Source organism: Pleurodeles waltl, chromosome 6, assembly GCF_031143425.1.
Source record: "Pleurodeles waltl isolate 20211129_DDA chromosome 6, aPleWal1.hap1.20221129, whole genome shotgun sequence".
Lineage (NCBI taxonomy): Eukaryota > Metazoa > Chordata > Amphibia > Caudata > Salamandridae > Pleurodeles > Pleurodeles waltl.
The window spans coordinates 1402890005-1402913899 of record NC_090445.1 but is presented as its reverse complement, the minus strand read 5'-3'; the positions used below and the strand labels follow the sequence as shown (position 1 = coordinate 1402913899).

The 23895-nt window shown below is 45.3% G+C and overlaps 1 protein-coding gene across 2 annotated transcripts in view; it reads right to left on the bottom strand.

The window, feature by feature from the left end:
- VPS13D (vacuolar protein sorting 13 homolog D) overlaps nt 1–23895 on the bottom strand; it is a 2230750-nt gene that overhangs the window by 286807 nt on the left and 1920048 nt on the right. For both annotated transcript variants that reach the window (XM_069240741.1, XM_069240742.1), the window contains one exon: nt 20122–20289. In XM_069240741.1, the coding sequence (XP_069096842.1) occupies nt 20122–20289 (168 nt within the window). The remainder of the gene's footprint in view (nt 1–20121; nt 20290–23895) is intronic.

Below are 23895 nucleotides of genomic sequence, written 5' to 3'. Positions count from 1 at the left end.
GAGGGTGAAACCACTCTCGGGGACAGTAGCCATTGGCTACTGCCCTCTGGCCCTAACACACTCCTAAATTTAGTATTTAGGGGCGACCCTGAACCCAGCTCTTCAGATTCCTGATGACCTCAAGAGAGAAGGACTGCTGAGCTGAAAACCCAGCAGAGAAGAGAAGGAGACACCAACTGACTCGGCCCCAGCCCTACCAGCCCGTCTCCTGCTTCGAAAAGCTGCAAGAAAAGAAGCAGCGCATTCTGCAGGACCAGCAGCCCCTGAAAAGCCTCCAGAGGACTGTCTGCATCACAGAGGACCAAGAAACTCTGGTGGAGAGGAGACCTGTCCAAAAAGAAGACCAAGAAACCAACTTTAAAGGGACTCTCACCTCACTCCAGAAGCGTGAGTCCAACTACTCTGCACCCAACGCCCCCGGCCCGTGTCCAGAGAAACCAACTATCCTCAGGTGACTCCAAAGACGTCTCTACCCTAGGCTGACCTCTCTGCACCCCCACAACGACACCTGCAGAGGGAATCCCGAGGACCACCTGATCGCGACTGCCCAGGACAAAGATATCGAACGCCTGGAGAAGCAATGCATCCACAGCCCCCAGGCCCGAGAGAAACCGACCACCGGTGCAGGAACGACCAACAAGCGGCCCTCACCCTTGCGCAGTCGGTGGCTTGCCCGAAAGGCCCCCCTGTGCCCTGCCTTCAGCGCCTAAGTGACCCCCGGGTCCCTCCATAGAGTTCTATGGAGAACCTAATGCCCTCTTTGCACACTCCACCCGGCCGCCCCCGTGCGGCGAAGGTGTGGTTTTTGTGCCTACTTGGGGCCCCTCCAGTACTCCTCCAAATGCCCCTGGTCTGCCCTCCGACGTGGGTACTTACCTGCAAGCAGACTGGACCCGGAATAATGCCTGTCTCCATAGTCGCCCACAATATTTTGGTTCCAGTTTGACCACTGCACCTGACCGGCCCTGTGTTGCTGGGTGCTTGGGGTTGCCTTGAAACCCCAACGGTGGGCTACCTATGCCCCAGAGACTGAACCTGCAAGTGAGGTACTTACCTCAGAAACTGTACTTTACTTACCTCCCCCAGGAACTGTTGAAAATTGCAGTGTCCACTTTAAAAATAGCTTATTGCCATTTTAAATAAAACTGTACAATATTGATTCTATTCAAAGTCCTAAGTATTACTATGCAAAGTACCTTTCATTTAATGTACTTACCTGTTAAATGAGTCTTGTGGTTCTAAACATTAATTAACAAAATAATATTCTTCAATATAAAAACCTACTGGCCTGGAGTCGAGTCACTGAGAGTGTTTTTTCACATATTGCTTGTGTGTGTACAACAAATGCTTAACACTACCCTCTGATAAGCCTAACTGCTTGACCACACTATCAAAAATAGAGCATTAGTATTATCTATTATTGCCCCTGTCAAGCCTCTTGAGGAACCCCTGTACTCTGTGCACACAACATCTCATTCTGATATAGGATATACATTGGTGGTCCAGCGGTGGGGTCTAAGACTTTGCATTTGCTTGACTACTCAGCCAATACCTGATCACACAACGAAATTCCAAAAATGTCATTAGAAAATAGATTTTTGAATTTTGACTATTTGTCCAATTTTAAAAAAAAGTCCTTCTAGGCCCTTGTGCATGTCCCTGTTAGCATCTCTTTTTTTAAGTTTAAAAGTTTTGTAAAAGTTAGGATTTAAGTACCAGAAGTAGTTTTTAGTTTCTTTAAAAGTAATCCCAACGTTTAGAGACATAATTAGTAGCTCAGAGGGTATGGTGATGGAACTCAACCTCACCCCTTACCTTCATCTATTTATGACAGAGCTAAGGTCCCTCTGTAAGTTAAGAACGATTAAAACTGGGTCCAACTCTACCATGGTCAAGTTCCAGGAGCTTTTGGTAGAGTATACCAGGGAACACCCTACTGAAGGGGAACACCTCCACTCAGATGGGGAAGAAGTTGGAGATCAGGAGGTAGAACTCCCCCCTCCTACCCTAACTAGGGAGACCAGGGTTCCAAGACCCCAGTCTCTACAAATCAGACTCAGAGATTCTGGTTCTTCCACAGGGGAGTCCAGTCCCTGTGGGAACATTGAGGACAGCCTCAATGAGGAGAACATCGTGTTAGCAAGGATGGCCAAAAGATTAGCTTTGGAGAAAGAGCTCCTAGCTATAGAAAGGGAGAGAGCAGAAATGGGTTTAGCGCCCATAAATGGTGGCAGCAACATAAATAGGGTCAGAGAGAATACTGACATCTTAAAAATACCCAAAGGGATTGTTTCAAAATATGAAGAAGTTGATGATATCACCAAATGGTTTACAGCTTTTGAGAGGGCTTGTGCAACCAGAAAAGTAAAACAAATCTCACTGGGGTGCTCTCCTTTGGGGAATATTCACTGGAAAGTGTAGGGATACACACCTCACACTCTCTGGTAAAGTTGCAGAATCCTATGACCTCATGAAGGCTACCCTTATTGATGGTTTTGGATTCTCAACTGAGTACAGGATTAGGTTCAGGGGGGCTCAAAAATCCTCGAGCCAGACCTGGGTTGATTTTGTTGACTTCTCAGTCAAAACACTAGATGGTTGGATAACTGGCAGTGATGTAAATGATTAGGATGGGCTGTATAATTTGTTTATGAAACAACATCTGTTAAGTAATTGTTTCAATGACAAACTGCATCAACATCTGGTAGACCTAGGTCCAATTTCTCCCCAAGAATTAGGAAAGAAGGCAGACCACTGGGTCAAGACTAGGGTGACCAAGACTTCCACAGGGGGTGACCAAAAGAAAAGGGTCACAAAGCCTCCCCAGGGGAAGAGCCGTGAGACATCAAAGAGAAAAAGTAAAGAGTCTTCTACAGGGCCCCAAAAACCTGCTCAAGAGGGTGGGCCCGAGCCTTTACACAGTCCTCAAATGGGTATAAGGGTAAAAACACTTTGATCTCAAGAAGGCCTGGTGTCGCATCTGTACTCAGCATGGACACCAAGCTGGAGACAAGGCCTGTCCCAAGAAAAGTCCCACAACAAGTACTACTCCAGTTACACTCGCTATATTAATGATAAGCTCAAAATTTGGTTTGACAGACACATTTTGCATATTGTTGAATATAAGTACTTACAGTTACATCGTTCTAAATTTCCTTGTCTATATACTTTGCCTAGAATACACAAGAATCTCCCATTTCCTTCTGGGAGATCTATAGTATCTGGAATTTGTGGCCCAACAGAGAAAATATCAGAGTTTGTAGATACATTCTTAGAACCCTAGGTAGCAAATCTTCCATCTTATATCAGGGACACCAAACACTTGCTGAGCATGATGATAGACATGATTTGGGATACAAATATGTATATGGTTACCTTAGACATATAGGCCTTATATACAAGCATTAAGCATAACTCTGGCATTCAAGCTGTAAGATATATGCTCAGTAAGAGATCAGCCAGTCTATTAGATCACACCGAAATGTTGATAGAAATGATGGAAATGATTCTTAATCACAATTATTTTTTATTTAATGGAGAACAGTTTAGACAGAAGCAAGGGGTTGCGATGGGGTTGAGGTTTTCTCCCTCATACGCTAATTTGTTCATGGGCTGGTTTGAGGAGACTTGGCTACGGGGTCATGGAGCAGCAGAAAGGCACTTGTATATCCTCTACTGGGGGAGATATATAGATGACTGTTTCATGATCGGGACTGGAACTTTGGAGAAACTTCACATGTTTTGTGAATATTTGAATACAAATGAGGTCAATATGAAATTTACTTATCAATATATTACCACGAATATATAATTTTTGGACGTAGAATTGTATTTGGTTAATAACAGGATTGAAAGCAAACTTTATAGAAAACCTACATCTTGTAATTCCATATTACATGCTACCAGTGCACACGCGGCGTGCCAATTTGAAGCAATACCATATGGAGAAATGGTTTGTGCAAGAAGAAATTGCAGTACTGATAAGGATTTTCTTGACTGTCTACATGACATGAAAAAACGGTTTTTGCCAAGAGGTTACAATGATGAGGTTTTGAAAAAATCTATTGAGAAAGCATTGTCTACCTCGGGAAAACACTTTGAAATACATGACAGGTAACAAACAGAAAAATAATGAGCATATATACAAATTATACAGGATTATACAGAATATTTGGCGTTATTATTAAAAAGCATGAGGAAATATTGGTATATTCTTGCACAAGATCGTACACTAAGCAAATACATAGATAAAAAACCCATAGCGACCTATCGTAAAGGGCAAACTCTAAATAATTTTCTTTGTCCAACTTACCCTAAACAATTAGACACCAATTGGTTGAATTTACATAATAGGGGTTTCTTTAAGTGTGGGAGTTGTGGGATGTGTAAGTGGGCGTGTCAAGCACAAAGGGATTTTGTAGGAATTGATAACAAGAGATACTTAATACAAACGCATATTAACTGTAATACCACATATGTGATATATAAGTTGATCTGTTAGTGTAAAAGGATATATGTTGGAAGTACTATTTGTGCACTTAGAATAAGAATCGATGAACACTGGAGAGCTATCAAACAAAATGATGAAGGATATCCTATTGCAATACATATGAAAGAATATAATGCTCAAAATTTACATAAGGAATTACATTTTTGGGGATTTGAACATGTTAAATCTAGTTCAAGAGGAGGCATCAGAGAACTTGCTCTTAGAAGGAAAAAATCCATGTGGATTATGAAATTGCAGGCAGTAGAACATAGTCTTAATTCAGATTATGAATTAGAATCTTTTTTGGGAGATCGATGAATCATTGTGAACATATTTGATGTAAATGTGTAACAAACAATGCACACACTTAGGAATAGCTATGCTTTTGTAATGGGGCATTTGATGATATTACTTTGATCTCATCACTACGTTATATATGGATACCAGTTTTCAGGTCCGATTTAATTATTGATAAATTTATGGAAAACGAAAAATATTAACTATATGTATTTTAATTATGGTTATCTTTTCCCCCATCTTATTTTCTAATAGATCTATAGTAATGCCGTATTGGCTGTCCTATGCATTCATAAAGAGATAGAGAGCCCGTCTTTGGTGTATACTTTAGGGGCTTTGTTATTTGACAACAGACTATAAACAACTGCAGTTAGTCCGCTTTTTATTTTTATTCTCTTTCTACCATGAGGCAGGACTTCTCAATAATCCAGAAGAGACGCATTGTCTAGATTATGCATACTCGCCCTCTAATCACGCCTACCTGCATTACACAAGCGAACACACAAGCAATGTCACTCTGACTCTTAGAGGTGAGTGGGCACCAAGATTGCAGTATAGAAGACATATTCACAGAGAGTAAGTGTGGCAGTACTCTAACTCAACGTACATCCGTGTTGCAGATACACAGTCTGAATTGACTTGAAATTTGGAGAGGTAAGCCATTTTGTCAGTGGGATGATTTTTCTGGATAGCTCTACTTAAGGCACAATTCTCATTAACAAAATTAATTCATTAATTTATTTAGGTATTTATATCATTCTTCTTGTAGGTTCTAGTGATATTAATCTGGAAAACAGCTCTGTGGATGGCTCACAACAGGTATCTTTCTTAAAATATCTTTTTAATAACACTATTGAAAATAAAGATACACGTTAAGGGTATACATTGAACTCCACTTGTGTGTGCACGTTTGTAACACATTAATTGTAGAGGATGTCACTTAGGTGCATGGTGTAGGTGGATTATTTATATAATATTATTTCTTATTGTTATTTTACTACACACAGGGGTTTCCACTGAGCAAGTAAGGATAATATATATAAGCATAATTGGTGAATTATATGTGTTGATAACTATTGGAAGTTTTTGGTTAGTATTGTGAATGTAGATTAGAGGAAATGGTTATTATTATTTATATTTATGTTATTGACAGCCGTTTAAAGCCCTGATGAAGTCAATGGGGGAGATTCAACCCAGATGAAACACGTGCTGGCTTGGCGATATTGTTCTGTGAAGAGACTTGACTTGACTGGATTTATCTTTGAAGAGACATTAAAGAAGAAGTTCACTGGACACCTGATTCTGGGACTGTTGATTTGATGTTTTGACTGTCAGTATACTCATTAATGAACAAGAGTGCCAGTAGTTGTTGTTTAAGTTAGGACTAATCTTTTGATTGTCCAATTACAAAGGTTTTTTAGGGGTGGTACCTTGTCTAGCACAGTTCCTATACTTAAGAGGGATTGTGCAGTGAGCGCTTGTTTTCTTCTCTCATTGTTTACCCCTAATTGTGGTTGTATACTACTCCAGTTAGCACTGGATTAGCCAGTCTCCAGGAGAGATCAACAATGTGCCAGAGGAAATCAGGGTTCACACTGAAGCTACACTAGTCTCTGAGGGTAGGGTGGACCTAGCCACACTTGCTGCCTGTCCGTCTAACATACAAAAATACAGGCAGCAGCTCTTAATTAATGGGACTAGAGTAGAAGCCCTGCGGGATACAGGTGCCAGTGTCACAATGGTGACAGACAAACTGGTTTCCCCAGGACAGTACCTGGCTGGACAGACATATAGAGTCACTAATGCTGACAATCAAACTAAAGTCCATCCCATGGCAATGGTAACTTTAGAATGGGTAGGGTTCACTGGCCTGAAACAGGTGGTAGTCTCCTCTGCAATTCCAGTACAATGGCTGCTATAGAATGATCTGGAGTCCTCAGCATGGGCTGAATTAGAGCTCAAGACCCATGCAGCCATGCTGGGTATCCCTGAACTGGTGTGTGTCAAGACAAGGGCACAGTGCAGGGCGAAAAAGAAGTGTTGGAGTCTGGAATTATGTCCCAACCTTCCAAGAGAAAAGGAAAGAAGACTGGGGAACCAGTTTCAACACAGCAAAAGAAACAGAACCTCGCTTCCCAGGAAGATGTTCTATCCCCTGAGGGAACTGAGTCCATGGAGCAGGAGCCTTACCAGGTTGAACAGGCCCAGGGGGAACCTCAAGGGAACAGCTGTGTAAGGGGCAAGAAACATGTCCCTCTCTTGAGGGACAAAGACAGCAAGCAGCTGAGCAAGAAAAAGGTATGTCAGTGGAACCCACAGGGCCTATTGGGAAGATGGACTCCTTTACACTGAGGCAAGAAATTCCAAACCTGGTGCCACTAGGAGAGTGGTAGTGCCTGAGGAGTTTAGGGAGTTCATTCTGACCTAAGCCCATTACATTCCCCTTGCTGGGCATTTGGGACAAACCAAGACATAGGAAAGATTAGTCAACCATTTCTACTGGCCCAATATGTCCCAGAAGGTAAAGGAGTTTTGCACCTCCTGTGTCACTGTCAAGCCAGTGGTAAAACAGGTGCCCATCCAAAGGGCCCCCTCATTCCACTTCCAGTGGTGGGGGTCCCCTTTGAAAGTGGGAGTGGATATAGTGGGTCCACTTGAACCTCCCACAGCATCAGGGAAGCAGTATATCCTAGTAGTAATGGATCATGATACTAGGTACCCTGAAGCAGTTCCCCTTAGGTCCACTACTGCCCCAGCAGTAGCCAAAGCACTCATTGGTATTTTTACCAGAGTGGGATTTCCTAAGGAGGTGGATTCTGACAGAGGTACCAACTTCATGTCAGCTTACCTAAAACACATGTGGAATGAGTGTGGGGTGACTTATAAATTCACCACACCATACCATCCACAAACCAATGGTCTTGTTGAGAGATTTAACAAGACATTGAAGGGCATGATCATGGGGCTCCCTGAAAAACTCAAAAGGAGATGGGATGTCCTCTTGCCATGCCTGCTTTTCGCCTACAGAGGTGTGCCACAGAAGGGAGTAGGGTTTTCCCCCATTGGGCTTCTGTTTGGCCATCCTGTTAGGGGACCACTGGCACTTGTAAAAGAAGGCTGGGAGAGACCTCTACATGAGCCTAAACAAGATGTGGTGGACTATGTACTAGGCCTACGTTCAAGGATGGCAGAATACATGGAAAAAGCAAGCAAAAACCTTGAAGCCAGCCAGCAACTCCAGACGTTGTGGTATGACCAAAAGGCTGCTATGGCTGAGTTTCAGCCAGGGCAGAAAGTCTGGGTTCTGGAGCCTGTGGCTCCCAGGGCACTTCAGGACAGATGGCATGGCCCTTACCCAGTTCTTGAGAAAAAGAGCCAGGGCACCTACCTGGTGGACCTAGGCACTAGCAGGACCCCCAAAAGGGTGATCCATGTGAACCGCCTCAAACTCTCATGATAGGGCAGATGTAAACATGTTAATGGCTACAAATGAGCACCAGGAAGCTGAGAGTGAACCTCTCCCTGACCTCCTCTCCACTGACCCTAAAGATGGCTCAGTAGATGGAGTGATCTATTCCGACACTCTCTCTGGCCAACAGCAGGCTGACTGCAGGAAAGTCTTCCAGCAGTTTGCTGAGCTCTTTCCTTTGACCCCTGGTCATACACACCTGTGTACCCATGATGCGGACACAGGAGACAGCATGCCTATCAAAAACAAAATCTTCAGACAGTCTGACCAAGTTAAGGAAAGCATCAATGTGGAAGTCCACAAGATGCTGGCGTTGGGGGTGATTGAGCACTCTGACAGTCCCTGGGCTAGCCCAGTGGTCTTGGTCCCCAGACCTCACACAAAAGATAGCAAGAGAGAGATGAGGTTTTGTGTGGACTACAGAGGGCTAAACTCTGTCACCAAGACAGATGCCCACCCCATCCCAAGGGCAGATGAGCTGATAGACAAATTAGGTGCTGCCAAATACTTAAGTACCTTTTACTTGACAGCAGGGTACTGGCAAATAAAAATGACACCTGGAGCAAAAGAGAAAACAGCATCCTCTACACCTGATGGGCACTATCAGTTTACTGTGATGCCCTTTGGCTTAAAGAATGCCCCTGCCACCTTCCAAAGGTTGGTTAATCAAGTCCTTGCTGGCTTGGAGTCCTTTAGTGCAGCTTATCTTGATGATATTGCTGTCTTTAGCTCCAGCTGGCAGGATCACCTGGTCCACCTGAAGAAGTTTTTGCAGACCCTGCAAGCAGCAGGCCTCTCTATTAAGCCATCTAAATGTCAGATAGGGCAGGGTACTGTGGTTTACTTGGGTCACCTTGTAGGTGGAGGCCACGTTCAGCCACTCCAACCCAAGATCTAGACTATTCTGGACTGGGTAGCTCCAAAAACCCAGACTCAAGTCATGGCATACCTTGGCTTGACTGGGTACTATAGGAGGTTTGTGAAGGGATATGGATCAATAGTGTCACAGTGTCCTTTCCTTAGGATCTGCACGTCGCTGAACAAAAGGCCCACCTTCCGGCGTCACCAACTTAAGTACTGATTACGAATGAGATCAAAAAAGTTCTCGGCAGCTACTAAACACAACACTTTTGAAGGCGTTATAATAGGCATGATTGAAGAATCTTGTCCAGATAATGCATCGGCCTTACAATTATCTATTCCTGGTCTAAAAGTCACTATGAAATCAAATTCTGCAAAGAATAGCATCCATCTTAGTTGTCTTGGAGTTTGTAGTCTGGCAGAACTCATAAATTGTAAATTTCTATGATCAGAATACACAGTTGTGGTGTGTTTCGCTCCCAACAGATAATGTCTCCATTCTTTAAAAGCATTACGAATTGCTAGTAATTCTTTTTCTGCTACGGTGTAATTTTGTTCTGCTTCATTCAATTTTCTTGACGCATATGCTATGGGTTGCAATTGTCCAGTGTCTTGAGGACGTTGAGACAGGATGGCCCCAACGGCAACATCAGATGCATCAGCTTCCACAATGAATGGTTCTTCCACATTAGGGTGAGCTAGAATGGGAGTGGTAGTAAAAGCCTTTTTTAAATCTTGAAATACTTTCTCTGTCTATTGGGACCAGTTGAAGACAGCCTTTTTTCTTAGCAATTTGGTGATTGGTGCCACTTTTTGAGAGAAGTGATGGATGAAGCGTCAATAAAAATTTGCAAAACCCAAAAAACATTGAATATCACGTACTGATTTTGGTGTGGGCCATTCGGATACAGCTTGAAGTACAAGTTACTTACCTTCGGTAACGAAATATCTGGTAGAGACATATTCTAGTTGCAGATTCCTTACCTTAGAATTTTACCCAGGCATCAGACTGGATCCGGAGATTGTTGCGCGTCGGTAGGTGGCGTCGTAGTCGCCGTGATGACGTCGGGAGTAGTACATAGACGCCGCCCTTGCGCAGTGACGTCAGGTTCTTTTAACGACTTTCCACGCCAGAGCACAGAGCCGCTAAGAACACTGATATTGGTGCGCCAGAGCTAAGGACCTGAAAGGGGGGAATCACTGTCCTTAGAAATCAGTTTGCAAGCGGGGAGGATGGGCGGGCGGTAAGGAATCTGCAGCTAGAATATGTCTCTACCAGATATTTCGTTACCAAAGGTAAGTAACTTGTACATCTGATAGAGACTTCTGGTTGCAGATTCCTTACCTTAGAATAGATACCCAAGCAATGCCATCCTCTGTGGTGGGCTGCGAACTAAGATCATACTAGAAAGTCCTGCAGGACCGAACGACCAAAGTAGCCGTCCAGACGGACTGGACTGTCCAGGCAGTAATGTTTAGCAAACGTGTGCAGGGACGCCGAAGTAGCTGCCTGACAGATATCCAGGACAGGAACTCCGCTCCACTGCTTTCCCTTTGAGAGAGGGAAGAAATGTTTTTAATGCTAGTCGAATTGCACTGAGCTCCAATAGATTGATATGAAGCCCAGATTCCTCCGGAGACCAGAGGCCTCTGATCTCTGCCTCTCCCATGTGGCCGCCCCATCCCAAGAGTGACGCATCTGTCACTACTGGAATGTCTGGTTGGGGAAAGGAGAGGGATCTGCCTTTGACCCAATCTTGATTCGTTTGCCACCACTGAAGATCTTTCGCAGTTCCTTCCGAGATCTGGACTTCGTTGGAGAGTCTCCCCCGATGCTGTGCCCACTGGAACTTCAGGTCCCACTGCAGAGCCCGGATTTGCCATCTGGCCTTTTGAACCAGCAGGATGAAGGAGGCCATGAAGCCCAACAGCCTGATTCATTCTCACCGAAATCCAGGACAGAGGCTGAAACATCGGTATCATAGCCTGAATATCCTAGACTCACTTATTGAGAGGATAAGCCCGAAACTGCACTGTGCCCAGAACAGCTCCTATGAAAGGGAGCATATGAGGAGGAGTCAGGTGACACTTTGGCATGTTTATAGTGAAACCCAGTGAATACAAGAGGTTTGCAGTAGTTTGGAGGTGGGAGATGACTTTCTGGGGCGTATCTGCCTTCAACAGCCACTCGCAAGACTGGGACCTCTAACCTGCGCAGATGAGCTGCAACTACTACCATCACCTTTGTGAACACCCACGGGGCGCTGGTAAGGCCAAAGGCGGGCACGGTGAACTGAATGTGCTTGTGAGACCACAAATCTTAGGTAACGTCTGTGGGCCGGCAAGACAGGGATGTGGAAGTATGCGTCCTGCAAGTCCAACAATACCATCCAGTCTCCCGGGTCCAGGGCAGATAAGACCTGAGCCAATGTCAGCATCTTGAACTTCTCCTTTTTGAGTAAGAGACTGAGGGACCGAAGATCTAAGATAAGACAAAGGCCCTTGTCCTTCTTTGGCACCAGAAAGTAGCAGGAAGAACAACCACAACCTACTTCTGACACAGGGACCATCTCTATAGCTCCTTTGGCCGAAAGAGCTTTGACTTCCTCGCGAAGAAGTGCCATGTGATCCTCCGATATGTGGTCGAATGAAGGTGGCATGGCTGGAGGAGAAGACTCTAAAGGGATGGAGTAGCCCTTACGAACAATATGGAGGACCCACCTGTCTGTGGTAATGGATTTCCAGTGGGGCAGATGATGGCGAATCCCGCCTCCAACTGGTTCCAGGTGTTCAAGGAGACTAGGAAGGTTTAGAGACTGAAGGGGGGAGGAGGGGAGCAACCCGTTGGCTCCATGTTCCCCGAGAGCATGGGATCCTGCGTACGCGGCTGTACAGCATGTGCAGGTCGATGGCTCAATGGAAAAGGATGCTGTTGGGTGCCCCTTCCAAAGCTACGAAAGGGTGAGAGGCGGACCGGTGGAGTCTAGGGGCAGGTGCGAGGCCAAGGAACCTGGCCGTGGATCAGGAATCCTTAAAGCGCTTGAGTGCCGAGTCCGCCTTGTCTCCAAAGAGACGGGTGCCATCAAGGGGCATGTCCATCAAAGTTTGCTGGACATTCCCCAAGAAGCCAGATGTTCTCGGCCAGGCGTGAAGTTTTAATGCCACCGTCGATGCAACCAATCTGCCTAGAGAGTCGGTCATAGAGGATGATGAATTTGGCTGCATCTCTCCCATCTGCGAGCGCTTGGGAGCGGACAGTCCGGGTCTCCTCTGGAACTGTAGGCAGCACCTGCGCAACCGTATACCAGAGAGTATGGGAATAGGGGCCCAAACGGCATGCACCGACCGCAGCGTTAGACTGGCACAAGAAAACATTTTCTTCCCCACACTATCCAGTCTTTTTGATTCCCTTTCCAGAGGGAGAGCGGTGGGCGGGCGGGCGCGCGGGGGGTGGGGGGGTTGTTAGGGAATGTGCCAGGGAAAGAAGAAGAGGAAGCCTGGATCACAAGGCTCTCGGGCGTGGGGTGAGGAATTTCGGGTCTGTTGGCACAGGCCGATGGCGGCGGGCAATTGTCCTATTCACAGGAGCCCATGTGCTGGGTCTGGACCAAGTACCCAAAAGGAAGTCCGGCAGTGCCTCATTAAAGGGGAGAAGGGGTTCTGATGAGAAAAAGACCCCAGCTGAAGCACGTTGGTTAGGATATTAGGCCTAACCACCACAGAAGGTAGCTCAATGTCCAAGACCTCAGCCGCCCTTGTCACCACCATGGAGTATGAGGCACCTTCCTCCATAGCCACAGTAGCATACCTGTGTCAAGGGAGGTGTCTAGACCACTGGTATCACCCAAATCTGCACCCAGTCCATTTGTGGGTCAAGCTGGTATTCTAAAGGGTCTAGAGGCCCCTCTAAACTCTCCCCGTATCCATATCCGTAAGTATAAGGGTCTGGATCAACCCTGGGCCCAGGACAGCCCATAGAGAACTGAATTGGCGTCGAGCGACGTTGTTCCGGCTCCGGGTCATCAGGTATGAGAACAGGATTAATGTCGATTGTGGGCCCAATCAATGTTGAGAGTGTCGACGTCTGACCTGGAGCCGGGGAAGGACGCTGTGGCACGACCAGCATCAGGGGTGGATTGGAGATTGGATCCGGAGGAGCCCTCCGGAGCCGTGGCCGACGCCGACGACTTCGAACCAGAGGGGGCCCTCACTTACTCACCTGTGCCCGCATTGCCTCATAAAACTCTTTAAGCTGGGCAGGGGTGGTTCCGGTTGGGGAAGCGCGGGGCAGACCCAGATGGAGACTCCGGGGACGGAGGCCTAGAGCGTTTACGCTTCTCCTGCGCTGCATCATCCGAGCAGCGGGGTGAAGACGAAGAACTTTGTTCTTCTTCTACTTCTTTTTTGTATGACCCGAATGTCCCGAAGACTTCGATGACGAATAGAGGTGATGACTCCGCAGCCAGTCTTGAGACCTTCCTCACGAACCAGAACATGAGCACCGCGGAGTCGAGTGTCGGGCCGCCATTAGCTTTAGAGACTGCTCCCTCAAAGCTTTCGGGTTCATGGCCCGACACTCGGAGCACATCGGGTCGTGATCGTGCTCCAGGCACCAAAGACACACGAGGTGCGGATCCATCACTGACATCATTCGGTGACAGGAGTCTCAGGGCTTAAAACTGGTCTTGAGAGACATCCATTGATGCATCCACGACCTCGACAAAAATGTCGTCGTAGTCAAAAAGTGACTGTGGTAGCTCCTCTCAGGATCTGCGCGTAGGCTGGCGGGTAAAGAAAAGAACTGACGTCAGCGCGCCGGAGTACTGCCTATATACGACCGCAACGTCATCACGGCAAACACAACGCCACCGGAGTCGACCGATGCCACGTGACGGCACGCAGAGATACTGCTTGAAGAAAAAGTCTCCTGATCCAATCTATCGCCTGGGGGAATTCAAAAGGTAAGGAATCTGCAACTAGAAGTCTCTATCAGATATAAATTAACAAAACATATTTTTCTATATAAAATCCTATTGGTCTGGAGTTAAGTCATTGAGAGTGTGTGTTTCTTCTATTGCTGGTGTGTGTAAAACAAATGCTTAACACTACCCTCTGATCAACCACAAACAGAGCATTAGTATTATCTATTTTTGCATCCGTCAAGCCTCTGGGGAACCCCTGGACTCTGTGCACACAACATCTCATTTTGCTACAGTATATACAGAGCCAGCTTCTTACAGTTATTAACAGAAAGAATGCGCTCTCTCATAAGAAGATTGTACAAGCAGTGATAACCATGCACATTACTGCCATGTAACCAGCCTTCCAGGGCCTTGACGGAGCAGTCCACATAATCTACCCAATCATGGGAGGACTCCTTCCTGGTTTCCCTGAATGTTATCATATACTCCTCTGTGGTCAACCCAAACCATCAATGAGAGCATCCTTAAGTGCCTGATAATGGCCTTGACAGTGAGGAGTTTGTCCCTGCCCTTGTCAGTGAAGGAAAGACACAAGATGGCGGCCCACTGTTTTTGAGGGACCTTCTGTACCTACAGGGCCTCCTCTTCTAAAGCAGTGATCGACTTGTGGATGTCATCCCCAGGCTTGTAAGGGGGGACTCTCTGGCTGAGATTCTAGGAGTCCTCCCTGACCCTGGTCTCTCTATAGCTGCTGCTGCCCCATGGGGTGTCCACTCCAAATTCTGGCTCTCCCTCTCCACTGACAAGACCTCCCTATCTAGGACTAACTGTTGCTGCTGCAGCCTCAGTTTGGCCTCTTCTGGTCTCAGTTTACTTAACTCCATATCTAGAGACCCCCCCGCCCAAGCTAGAGTAGTTAGTCTCAGAAGATACTGTTGAGACATGGGTGTGGACAGATGAGGAGGACCTATCTCTCCTCCTAGGTAAACCTTTGCACCCCTAGGAGAAAAAGTGGACCTACTGGTGTGTCTCCCCTTTTCACTACTATGAGTGCTCCTAATAGGACTATGGTGTTCCACAGTATCTACCTGACGAGTAGGAACTAAGTCTATCCTATCTAACACTGGAGGGTCATTCTCTACTTACTGCCCTTCCTGGCGTTCTAAGTTCTGCACACCAGACTGGATGAGCAATCCCAGGAGTAGAGTGTTGTGTGGATGTCTCATTTCTCCCTGTCTTCAGCTTCCTAGAGGCCCATAGCTCCCTCAGTTCCTGGAAGGTGAGTCCCTCATATAGATTGTCTGGGCCTGAGCTGTCTCTTCTGCAGAAGGCATGTTACCTAGAGTAGCGTGGGTGCACCTATCTACTGTAAGGTTCTAGACTTTCTAAAAGTTTAGAAAAAAGGCTATGATAGGCCCCCAACTTCCCTAAACCTGAAGTAGAGAAATCCCTACCACCAAGTGTAGTGTGTCCTAAAGACTAGTAGTGACCTTCCCTGTGGAAAGTCGCTGGTGACAGAGTGGTAAAGCAATTGCAAGTGTCTTGTCCCACCTCTGCACCACTGATGTAAAAGGCTAGCTCAGTGTGGTGGACACCTATGGTGTTACACCTTATATCGGGTCCAGGCAACCCCCTGGGGCGGTGATGGACAGGGAAGTGGTCATTCCACCTCCTTTATCCTGTTTCACACCGGAGCAGGGACCAAGGGTTCCTCGACTGGTGCAAACCGGATTATGCATGGAGGGCACCAAATGTGCCCTTCAAAGCAAACCAGTGGTGTGGGGAGGTTACCCCTCTCCAACCCTGTAACACCGATTTCCAAAAGGAGAGGAGATTGCACCCCCCTCCCACATGAAATCCTTTGTTCTGCCTTCCCCTGCTTGAGCTGGTCGAGCAGTAGGAGAGGCAGAATCCTGTCTGAGGGGCTGCAGCAGCTTAGCCTGCTCGAAGACTCTGAAAGAGTGGTAGGAGCAGTATCTGAGGGTCCTTTAAGGAGCCTACAGAGTGCATGGAATCATGCCACCAATACAGGCATCAGTATTGGGGCATGATTCTGACATGTTTGATACCAAACATGCCCAGGTTCAGAGTTACCATTGTGTAGCTGGACCACAAGTAGTGACCTGTGGCCAGTACATAGCTAAAATGGCTTCCCCGCACTTATGATGTCCAGGGAATCGGAACTGGAGTACATAGGGGCACCTCTGCTCATGCAGGGGTGCCCAGAAACACAGGGACCTGCACCCTGCCCTTCGGGCTGGAAGGGGCTACCATAGGCGTGACTTATAGTGACCTGGTGTAGTGACCAGCAGTGAAAGGGTGCATGCACCTTTTCACACAGGCTGCAAATAGCAGGCCTGCAAACACAGTTTGCATGGACTCCCATGTGTGGCATAATACATGCTGCAGCCCATGAGCACCGCTGGTGTACCAATGCCCTGGGTACCTTGGTACCATATACTTGGGACTTACAGGGATACACCAGTGTAGGACGTTGGCTCTGTATATACTATCTCAAAGTGAGAGATAGTGTGCACAGAGTCCAAGGGTTCTCCTTAAAGGTTGCTAGTGGAAAAATGAGATAATACTAATGCTCTATTTTGGGGTAGTGTGGTCGAGCAGTAGGCTTATCAGAGAGTAGTGTTAAGCATTTCTTGTACACACACATGCAATAAATGAGAACACACACTCAAAGACTTAACTGCAGGCCAATAGGCTGTTATATAGCAAAATATTATTTTCCACAAGATTCAGAATTTAGGTAACTACATAAATTGTAAGGTACTTAACAAAGGTAAGTATGGAACTTTGAATTAAAACAGTAATGTACACAGTTTTGGCAAAAAATGGCAATAAGCTAGCTTAAAAGTGGGCAAAAATCAACCGTTCCTGGGGAGGTAAGTATAGGTTAGTTTCTCAGGTAAGTAAAGCACTTACAAGTTCGGTCTCCTGGGAACAGGCAGCCCACCGTTGGGGGTTCAAGTCAACCCCAAACACCCAGCACCAGCAATACAGGGCCAGTCAGGTGCAGAGGTCAAAGTAGGGCTTAAATAGCATAGGCACCTATGAGGAACAGGGGTGCTCCGGTTCCAGTCTGCTATTAGGTAAGTGCCTGCGCCCTCGGGGAGCAGACCAGGGGGGTTTTGTAGAACACTGGGGGGGTCCCAAACAGGCACACAAAAAACACCCTCAGTGGCACAGGGGTGGCCGGGTGCAGTGTGTGAAGTAGGTGTCGGGATTCAGATAGGAATTAATGGAGAGACCCGGGGGTCACTCTGGCGATGCAGGCAGTGCACAGGGGGGCTTCTCGGGCCAGCCACTGACTCAGCTAGGATGAGGGCTGCCTGCTGGAACGCCTGCACCGGTAGTTGGTTCCTCTCGGGCCCTGGGGGCTGCGGGTGCAGTGCTTCCTTCTTCCAGGCGTCGGGTTCCTTTGTTACCGGGCAGTCGCGGTCAGGGGAAGCCTCTGGATCGTCTCTGCAGGCGTCGCTGTGGGGATGCAGGGAGGTCGTCTCAGGGTGTACACGTCGTTGGAGTCACCTGGGGGTCCTCTCTGCGGTGTCGGTTCTTCTGGACACAAGCCGGGGGTGTCGCGTGCAGAGTGTGGAGACTCACGCTTCCGGAGTGAGGCTGGAGTCTCTTTAGAGATGGTTTCTTGGATGCAGTTTTGGACAGAGCCGCTGTTCACAGGCGTTTCTTGGTACTTTAGGTGCCGGTCAGTCCTTTGAGTCCTCAGAGGTCACTGGTCCTGCTGGATGCGTCGCTGTGCAAGTTCTCTGGGTCTGGAGACAGGCCGGTAGGGGTTGTCATGACTGGTGGGTGACTCCTCCTTGTTTTCCTCATTATCTCCTCAGGACTTGCTGCCAAAAGTGGGGGCTGTGTCCGGAGGGGCGGGCACATCCAATAGCTGGAGTGCCCTGGGGGGCTGTAACACCAGGCTTGAGCCTTACCGCCAGGTGTTACAGTTCCTGCAGGGGGAGGTGTGAAGCACCTCCACCCAGTGCAGGGTTTGTTCCTGGCCACAGAGTGACAAGGGCACTCATCCCAGGTGGCCACAAACCCGTCTGGATGTGGCAGGCTGGCAGACACTGGTCAGCCTCCCAACAGTAGTTGGACTGGTATACAGGGGCATCTCTAAGAGGCCCTCTGTGTGCACTTTTCAATAAATCCCACACTGGCATCAGTGTGGATTTATTGTGCTGAGAAGTTTGATACCAAACTTCCCAGTATTCAGTGTAGCCATTATGGAACTGTGGAGTTCGTGTTTGACAAACTACCAGACCATATACTCTTCATAGCTACCCTGCACTTACAATGTCTAAGAATTGGCTTAGACACTGTAGGAGCAGAGTGCTCATTCAACTATGCCCTCACCTGTGGTCTAGTGCACCCTGCCTGAGGGCTGTAAGGCCTGCTAGAGGGATGACTTACTTATGCCACAGGCAGTGGGTTGTGGGCACGCCACCCTGAGGGGAGTGTCATGTCGACTTAGTCATTTTCACCCCACCAGCACACACAAGCTGTGAGGCAGTGTGCATGTGCTGATTGAGGGGTCCCTAGGGTGGCATAATACATGCTGCAGCCCTTAGAGACCTTCCCTGGCCACAGGGCCCTTGGTACTAGGTGTACCAGTTACAAGGGACTTATTTGTGTGCCAGGGCTGTGCCAATTGTGGAGACAAAGGTACAGTTTAGGGAACGAACACTGGTGCTGGGGCCTGGTTAGCAGGGTACCAGCACACTTTCAATCATAACTAGCAATACAACAAAAGGCAAAAAGTTAGGGGGTAATCATGCCAACAGTGGCATTTTCCTACAACCAGTATGCCAATTGTGGGGTGCAAGAAGTACAACCCCGATTTGGAGGAGAGAGCACTATCACTTGGGTCTTGGTTAGCTGGTGACATCAGGCGAAGAGTGGGGGTAATCATGCCTGAAGATAATTATTTTTCTAAACTGGTCTCGGATTTATTAATTGAGTGTGCGTGTCATTTATTGCCTCTGTGAGTATAACAAATGTCAGCACTAATCTCTGATAAGCCTAACTACTTGCCCACGCTACCAAAATAGAGCTTTAGTCCTATTTACGTTTGCCTCTACAATGCCAAGGTGCAGTTAATTTTATTGCACTATATAGAAATCCAGCTTCCAACTCCCTTGATCCACATCAGAAGGTGCTAAAAAAGGAATTGACATCAGTGCCATAGGGTGGCGCATATATGTGGCACCAGTGTCACTTCTGGAATGGGGGCAAAGCTGATGCGGAGTCGTATAACCCTCCTTACAGTTTGCCAGAAGCCAAGCTAAGAAAAATCTACATATCAATTGTGGCACCTGGGGGTATTCAGAAGGTGAGGAATCTGCTTTTAAAAGTATCCATCAGAAAATCTTATTACAGCGATATTGAGAATACTATATTTTACAGTACGAGTGGCGATTTCACCCCAAACAACTTTACATGTTTCTTCTTTTTTAGTTTATGATAGTCTATAGCGTTTCGATCATGCATCCCATATTTTGTTATTATTCTTAGGTGCTCTCTGAGCACACAGGCTGATCTTTCTGCTACCATACACAAATCCAAGTTGCTCCACCAAACTGTTACATTTGGAGGGTTTTGGACTGGACTAGTATTGTGCAATAGCTCTCTTGCCTATAATGAGGCCTGTATGTACAAGGAATTGTTGCTATCTTTTTAATGTGTGCTCTCACATACCCGAAAAGTAAGGTTGCATGTTCCAGATCCAGGGTAAGCCCTAGTGTCACATCCGTTTCCCACAAGGATCTTTTCCGATATCTCTGTATCACAGGTCATTTCCATGCTATATGTATAAATGTATCCCTTTCCCCCTCGTTACACAAGTGTCACTTGCGACTGGGTTAAATTTTGTAAGTAAAAATAGGGATTCTGCCATTGCAGCTAATATAAATGTTTGTAGAGTTCTTGGTAAAACATTAAATATCACCATATAGTCAGTGAACAGCATGTGCAGCTAAACAACTAAGTAACATCAGAAGAATGTAGCCAAAGATCTAAATACAAACATTTGTTTTAACATGCAAAAATACCAGTTACAAAATTACCTTTGCAGCAGAGTTTGATACTCCATGGGTTACGTTTCTTATAAGACCCCCAACATTTCCATATTTTATAAGTCCGGAAACACCCTCCGACACATCATTCAAGAGTCCCATTGGATTGCCAAGAAAATCCACTGATCCCAGTATCTTTGCTGCTTGGCTCAGAAGCTCCTTAAAAACACATTGAAAAACACATGTTGTAAGGTACTGTGATGTGTCACAAGGAAATCACAAATTAAATTATCAATGTCATCACTGGTGAGCCACTAAATATGTAATTTCAGATGACATCTCTACATTCATTGATTAAAATGCGCTGCTGTTATGGTCAGAAAGGCGTAACTCTATGGATGAAAAAGTTATTTATCTTCATTAACTATTTCATAATTTTCCTGTAGAGTCCTCATATTATGAAAATCCTCCAGGGTCCAGATTGGTCTGGAAGAACAAGTTACTTAACTTTGGTAACGCATTATCTGGTAGAGACCGGATCTAGTCACAGATTAATTAATCTTCCCCAGGCGGAAACCTGGACCGGGAACTTTTTTTTTCCCCTAGCACGTCTCCGCACCAGATTAGGGTTTCGTGATACTCCGTATAGACATCGTTCACCAGGTGTGACATCATCAGAGTGCATATAACCCCCTCGTCGACGTAAGTTTCATTAATTTCCGCGCTTGCAATGTGGATCCAGTAACAGTACTTTGTGGCCCACCTCGACGTTTTAGTCATCTGCAACAGTGTGCTTTTTCCATGCCTTCAGGGTTCAAACCCTGTGGTCCTGTGGACGACAAATGTCGGCTGTGGACCCTCACTCTATTTGTATGTGGTACCTGGGTGAGCACCATGACGCTGAAGGGTGTGACTCCTGTAGTCATCTTCGGCCAAAGGCTCTGCTGGAGCGGTTAATGAAGCTTCTGGCTGTGAAAATGTCAGAGCTGTATTTTCTGCACTCAAAACGTGGAGACACATAAGAAAGAGCCTATTGAAACAGTGTGCCAGCACAAAATAAATCTTTGTGTCAAATAATCACCAAAATATTCATTCAAAGTATTGATTTCCATATTGAAATCTTCTGAGACTAAGGAGGATTCAGTTCACAGCGCAGGGAGGATCCTTAAGGAATCTGTGGCTTGAGCCTGTCTCTACCAGATAATGCGTTACTGAAGGTAAGTAACTTCTTCATCTTAGAGACATCTATCTGCAGATTCCTTACTTTAGAATCAGATACAAAAGTCATAGAGACCTGAGGGAGGGAATGAGAACTGCGATCTCCCAAAAAACTTCTCAAAGTATCATAAAACTGGTCTAGAACAGGAGGAAAAAAAAAAAACAATAACAAGTAAGGTGAGTAATAATATACCCTATGACATCAAAACATGTGGACAGAACCACGGTACATGAAAAAACATGGGCATAACGTCATCCATGTTAGTATGTCAAATGTATGTCAGAAGCAACTCAACAACATTTAAAATATTCTAACTAGAGATAACTGGTCTAGTACAAGATAAATAGACCATGCATTCAAAAGAATACATGTCTTTAGCAAAATGACTGTGTAAAGGACCACAGTAATAAAAAAACTAATAATAACGTTAATGTCATGGAGAGAGCATCACCCATGATTGATAGATACTATTAAAAATATGTTCTTAGAATAAAAAAACAGTCTAGAACAATTCAAAAAGGCCAGGCATGCATAAGAATGTAGGTGAGCCCAAACATATTTTGCAATGTAAAACTTGTGCGAGGAACCATAGATAAGGAGTCATAAACATTACAAAACATGGGATAAAGAAAAGCCCTGTTAATATGGCAAATCAATGTTATAGGCAAACTAACAGAATGAATATTAAGCTAACCTGCTCCCTTAATGGTATCCAAACCCATGCATGACCACCCTAAAAGTACTGTGGAAAGGACCACAGCAATGAAAGTCATAAAGACAAAGAAAACATGGTCAAGAAACACTACTCGTGACCCTAGGACAGTATTGCCAAATGAGCCAGTAAAGATAAATCTGTTTGTTCTTATATGTAGACCGAAACAGCATGCTCTGCCCTGTTGGAACTCAGAGCAACAAAACATGTAATTGAGCAATACCTGTTACCATGTAAGGGTATATCCTAACTAGACCTTCACTATAAGACAAACATCGACTGTTCATCTCTTGCAGAGAAAACATACAATTATCCTCTTTAAAAACAAGTTGAAGACAACAATAGCAACCATTTAGCATACAAATATACTTTTCCCCAGGAAAAGTAGCTAGTGATGATAAAAACAACTTCAACATATTCTCAATATATATATATATATATATATATATATATACCTGCTGATATAGAAGTATAACAACAAATGCCTATGTAGTAACCAACAAAATATATTTATTTTTTTAAAGGCTGAATAAAACAGCAAGAATAAAAAAGGGGCCTTGGTAGTGTTGCGGAAACCAAGGTCAGTATATGACTCTTAAAATTATTAAGACTCATCTATAGATGAACTAGAAAAAGTGTTGATGCAAAAGACAGAAAATGTACAAGATTCTGAAATAAAAAGAATCCGTCTAATTTCGGATATTTCGTCTTATGACAAACTTCCTCAAAGTATGAACCCAACCTACAACAACTACAGTAAGGTAACGATGAAAGCGCTTGTACCTAGATGAGGTAATAGCATATACGCTCCTCAAGAAGAAGAAGCCATGAAGAGGGTAAAACCCTTTGAAAAGAAGGTTGTGAATGCAAAGGCTCAAGCGCAGAACAACTCCTAAAGTCAGTAATAATCATTATTCTATTCAATAGGCAAAACTAAATCTACAGAGAGATACACTTCAATGTAGACCCATGAAAAATTGATATAAAGTCTTGAAAAGAATAATGTTCAAAGAACATGCTGACACCATACAAATGTCTACACCAGAGTGCAGAAAATCTGCCAAATTGTGGTGGTTATCCAATATTAAACTATTGAGATCAAACAATGTACCAAAAGTAGAAAAACGGATACGACCATATCATAGGTAAAAGAAGATGCACACCAAAATTAGTGTAGATCAAAAGCTACCTTATTTGATAGTACAAAAATGACTTAGCGAACAGACACCCTTAGTGCTGTAGCCCCCCTTATAAATATATATCTTCAAACAGAGATTAAATAATATACTGACACTCCCAAGAAGGTGTTAGTATTACAAAATCCCCCTATAAGGGATACTACTGTGATTCCATAATCTCACAAGTGAAAAAAACTAACTCTCTGCCCAGGGGAATGCTCACCAGCAAATACTCCACTTCGTGTATGGTATATGTAAGAGGCTGGCTCTCTATCTAGTGTGCAAAGCTAGGTGCACTGTGCAGGGAGTCCAGGCAACCACACATTGGTTTACAGGGGTAACAACTAGACCACCTAAAGTTCAATTGTTTTTTATGGTAGCTTGGTTGAGCAGTTAGGCCAATCTTGGAGAAGTGCAAAGCATTAGTTGTACTCAAAGCATCAATCTTGCAACTCACACAATCAAAGGAATAACTCGAGACCAATTTATAAAAATATTTCGGATTTTTATATACATTTCAAGACCAAGATCATCAGAATAGGTTAAGTACTTTTCAAGATATGAATTTTTGAAGTTTAATAAAAATTCTGTTTTTGTGCCTAATTACGCACCATAGGAATCAATGGATGATAACCTTTACAAATACATATAAAAATCACACAGTAGGTTCACCAAGTTTTTCTTTTCAGGTTGGTCAAGGTCGTCGGTGGGCAAAC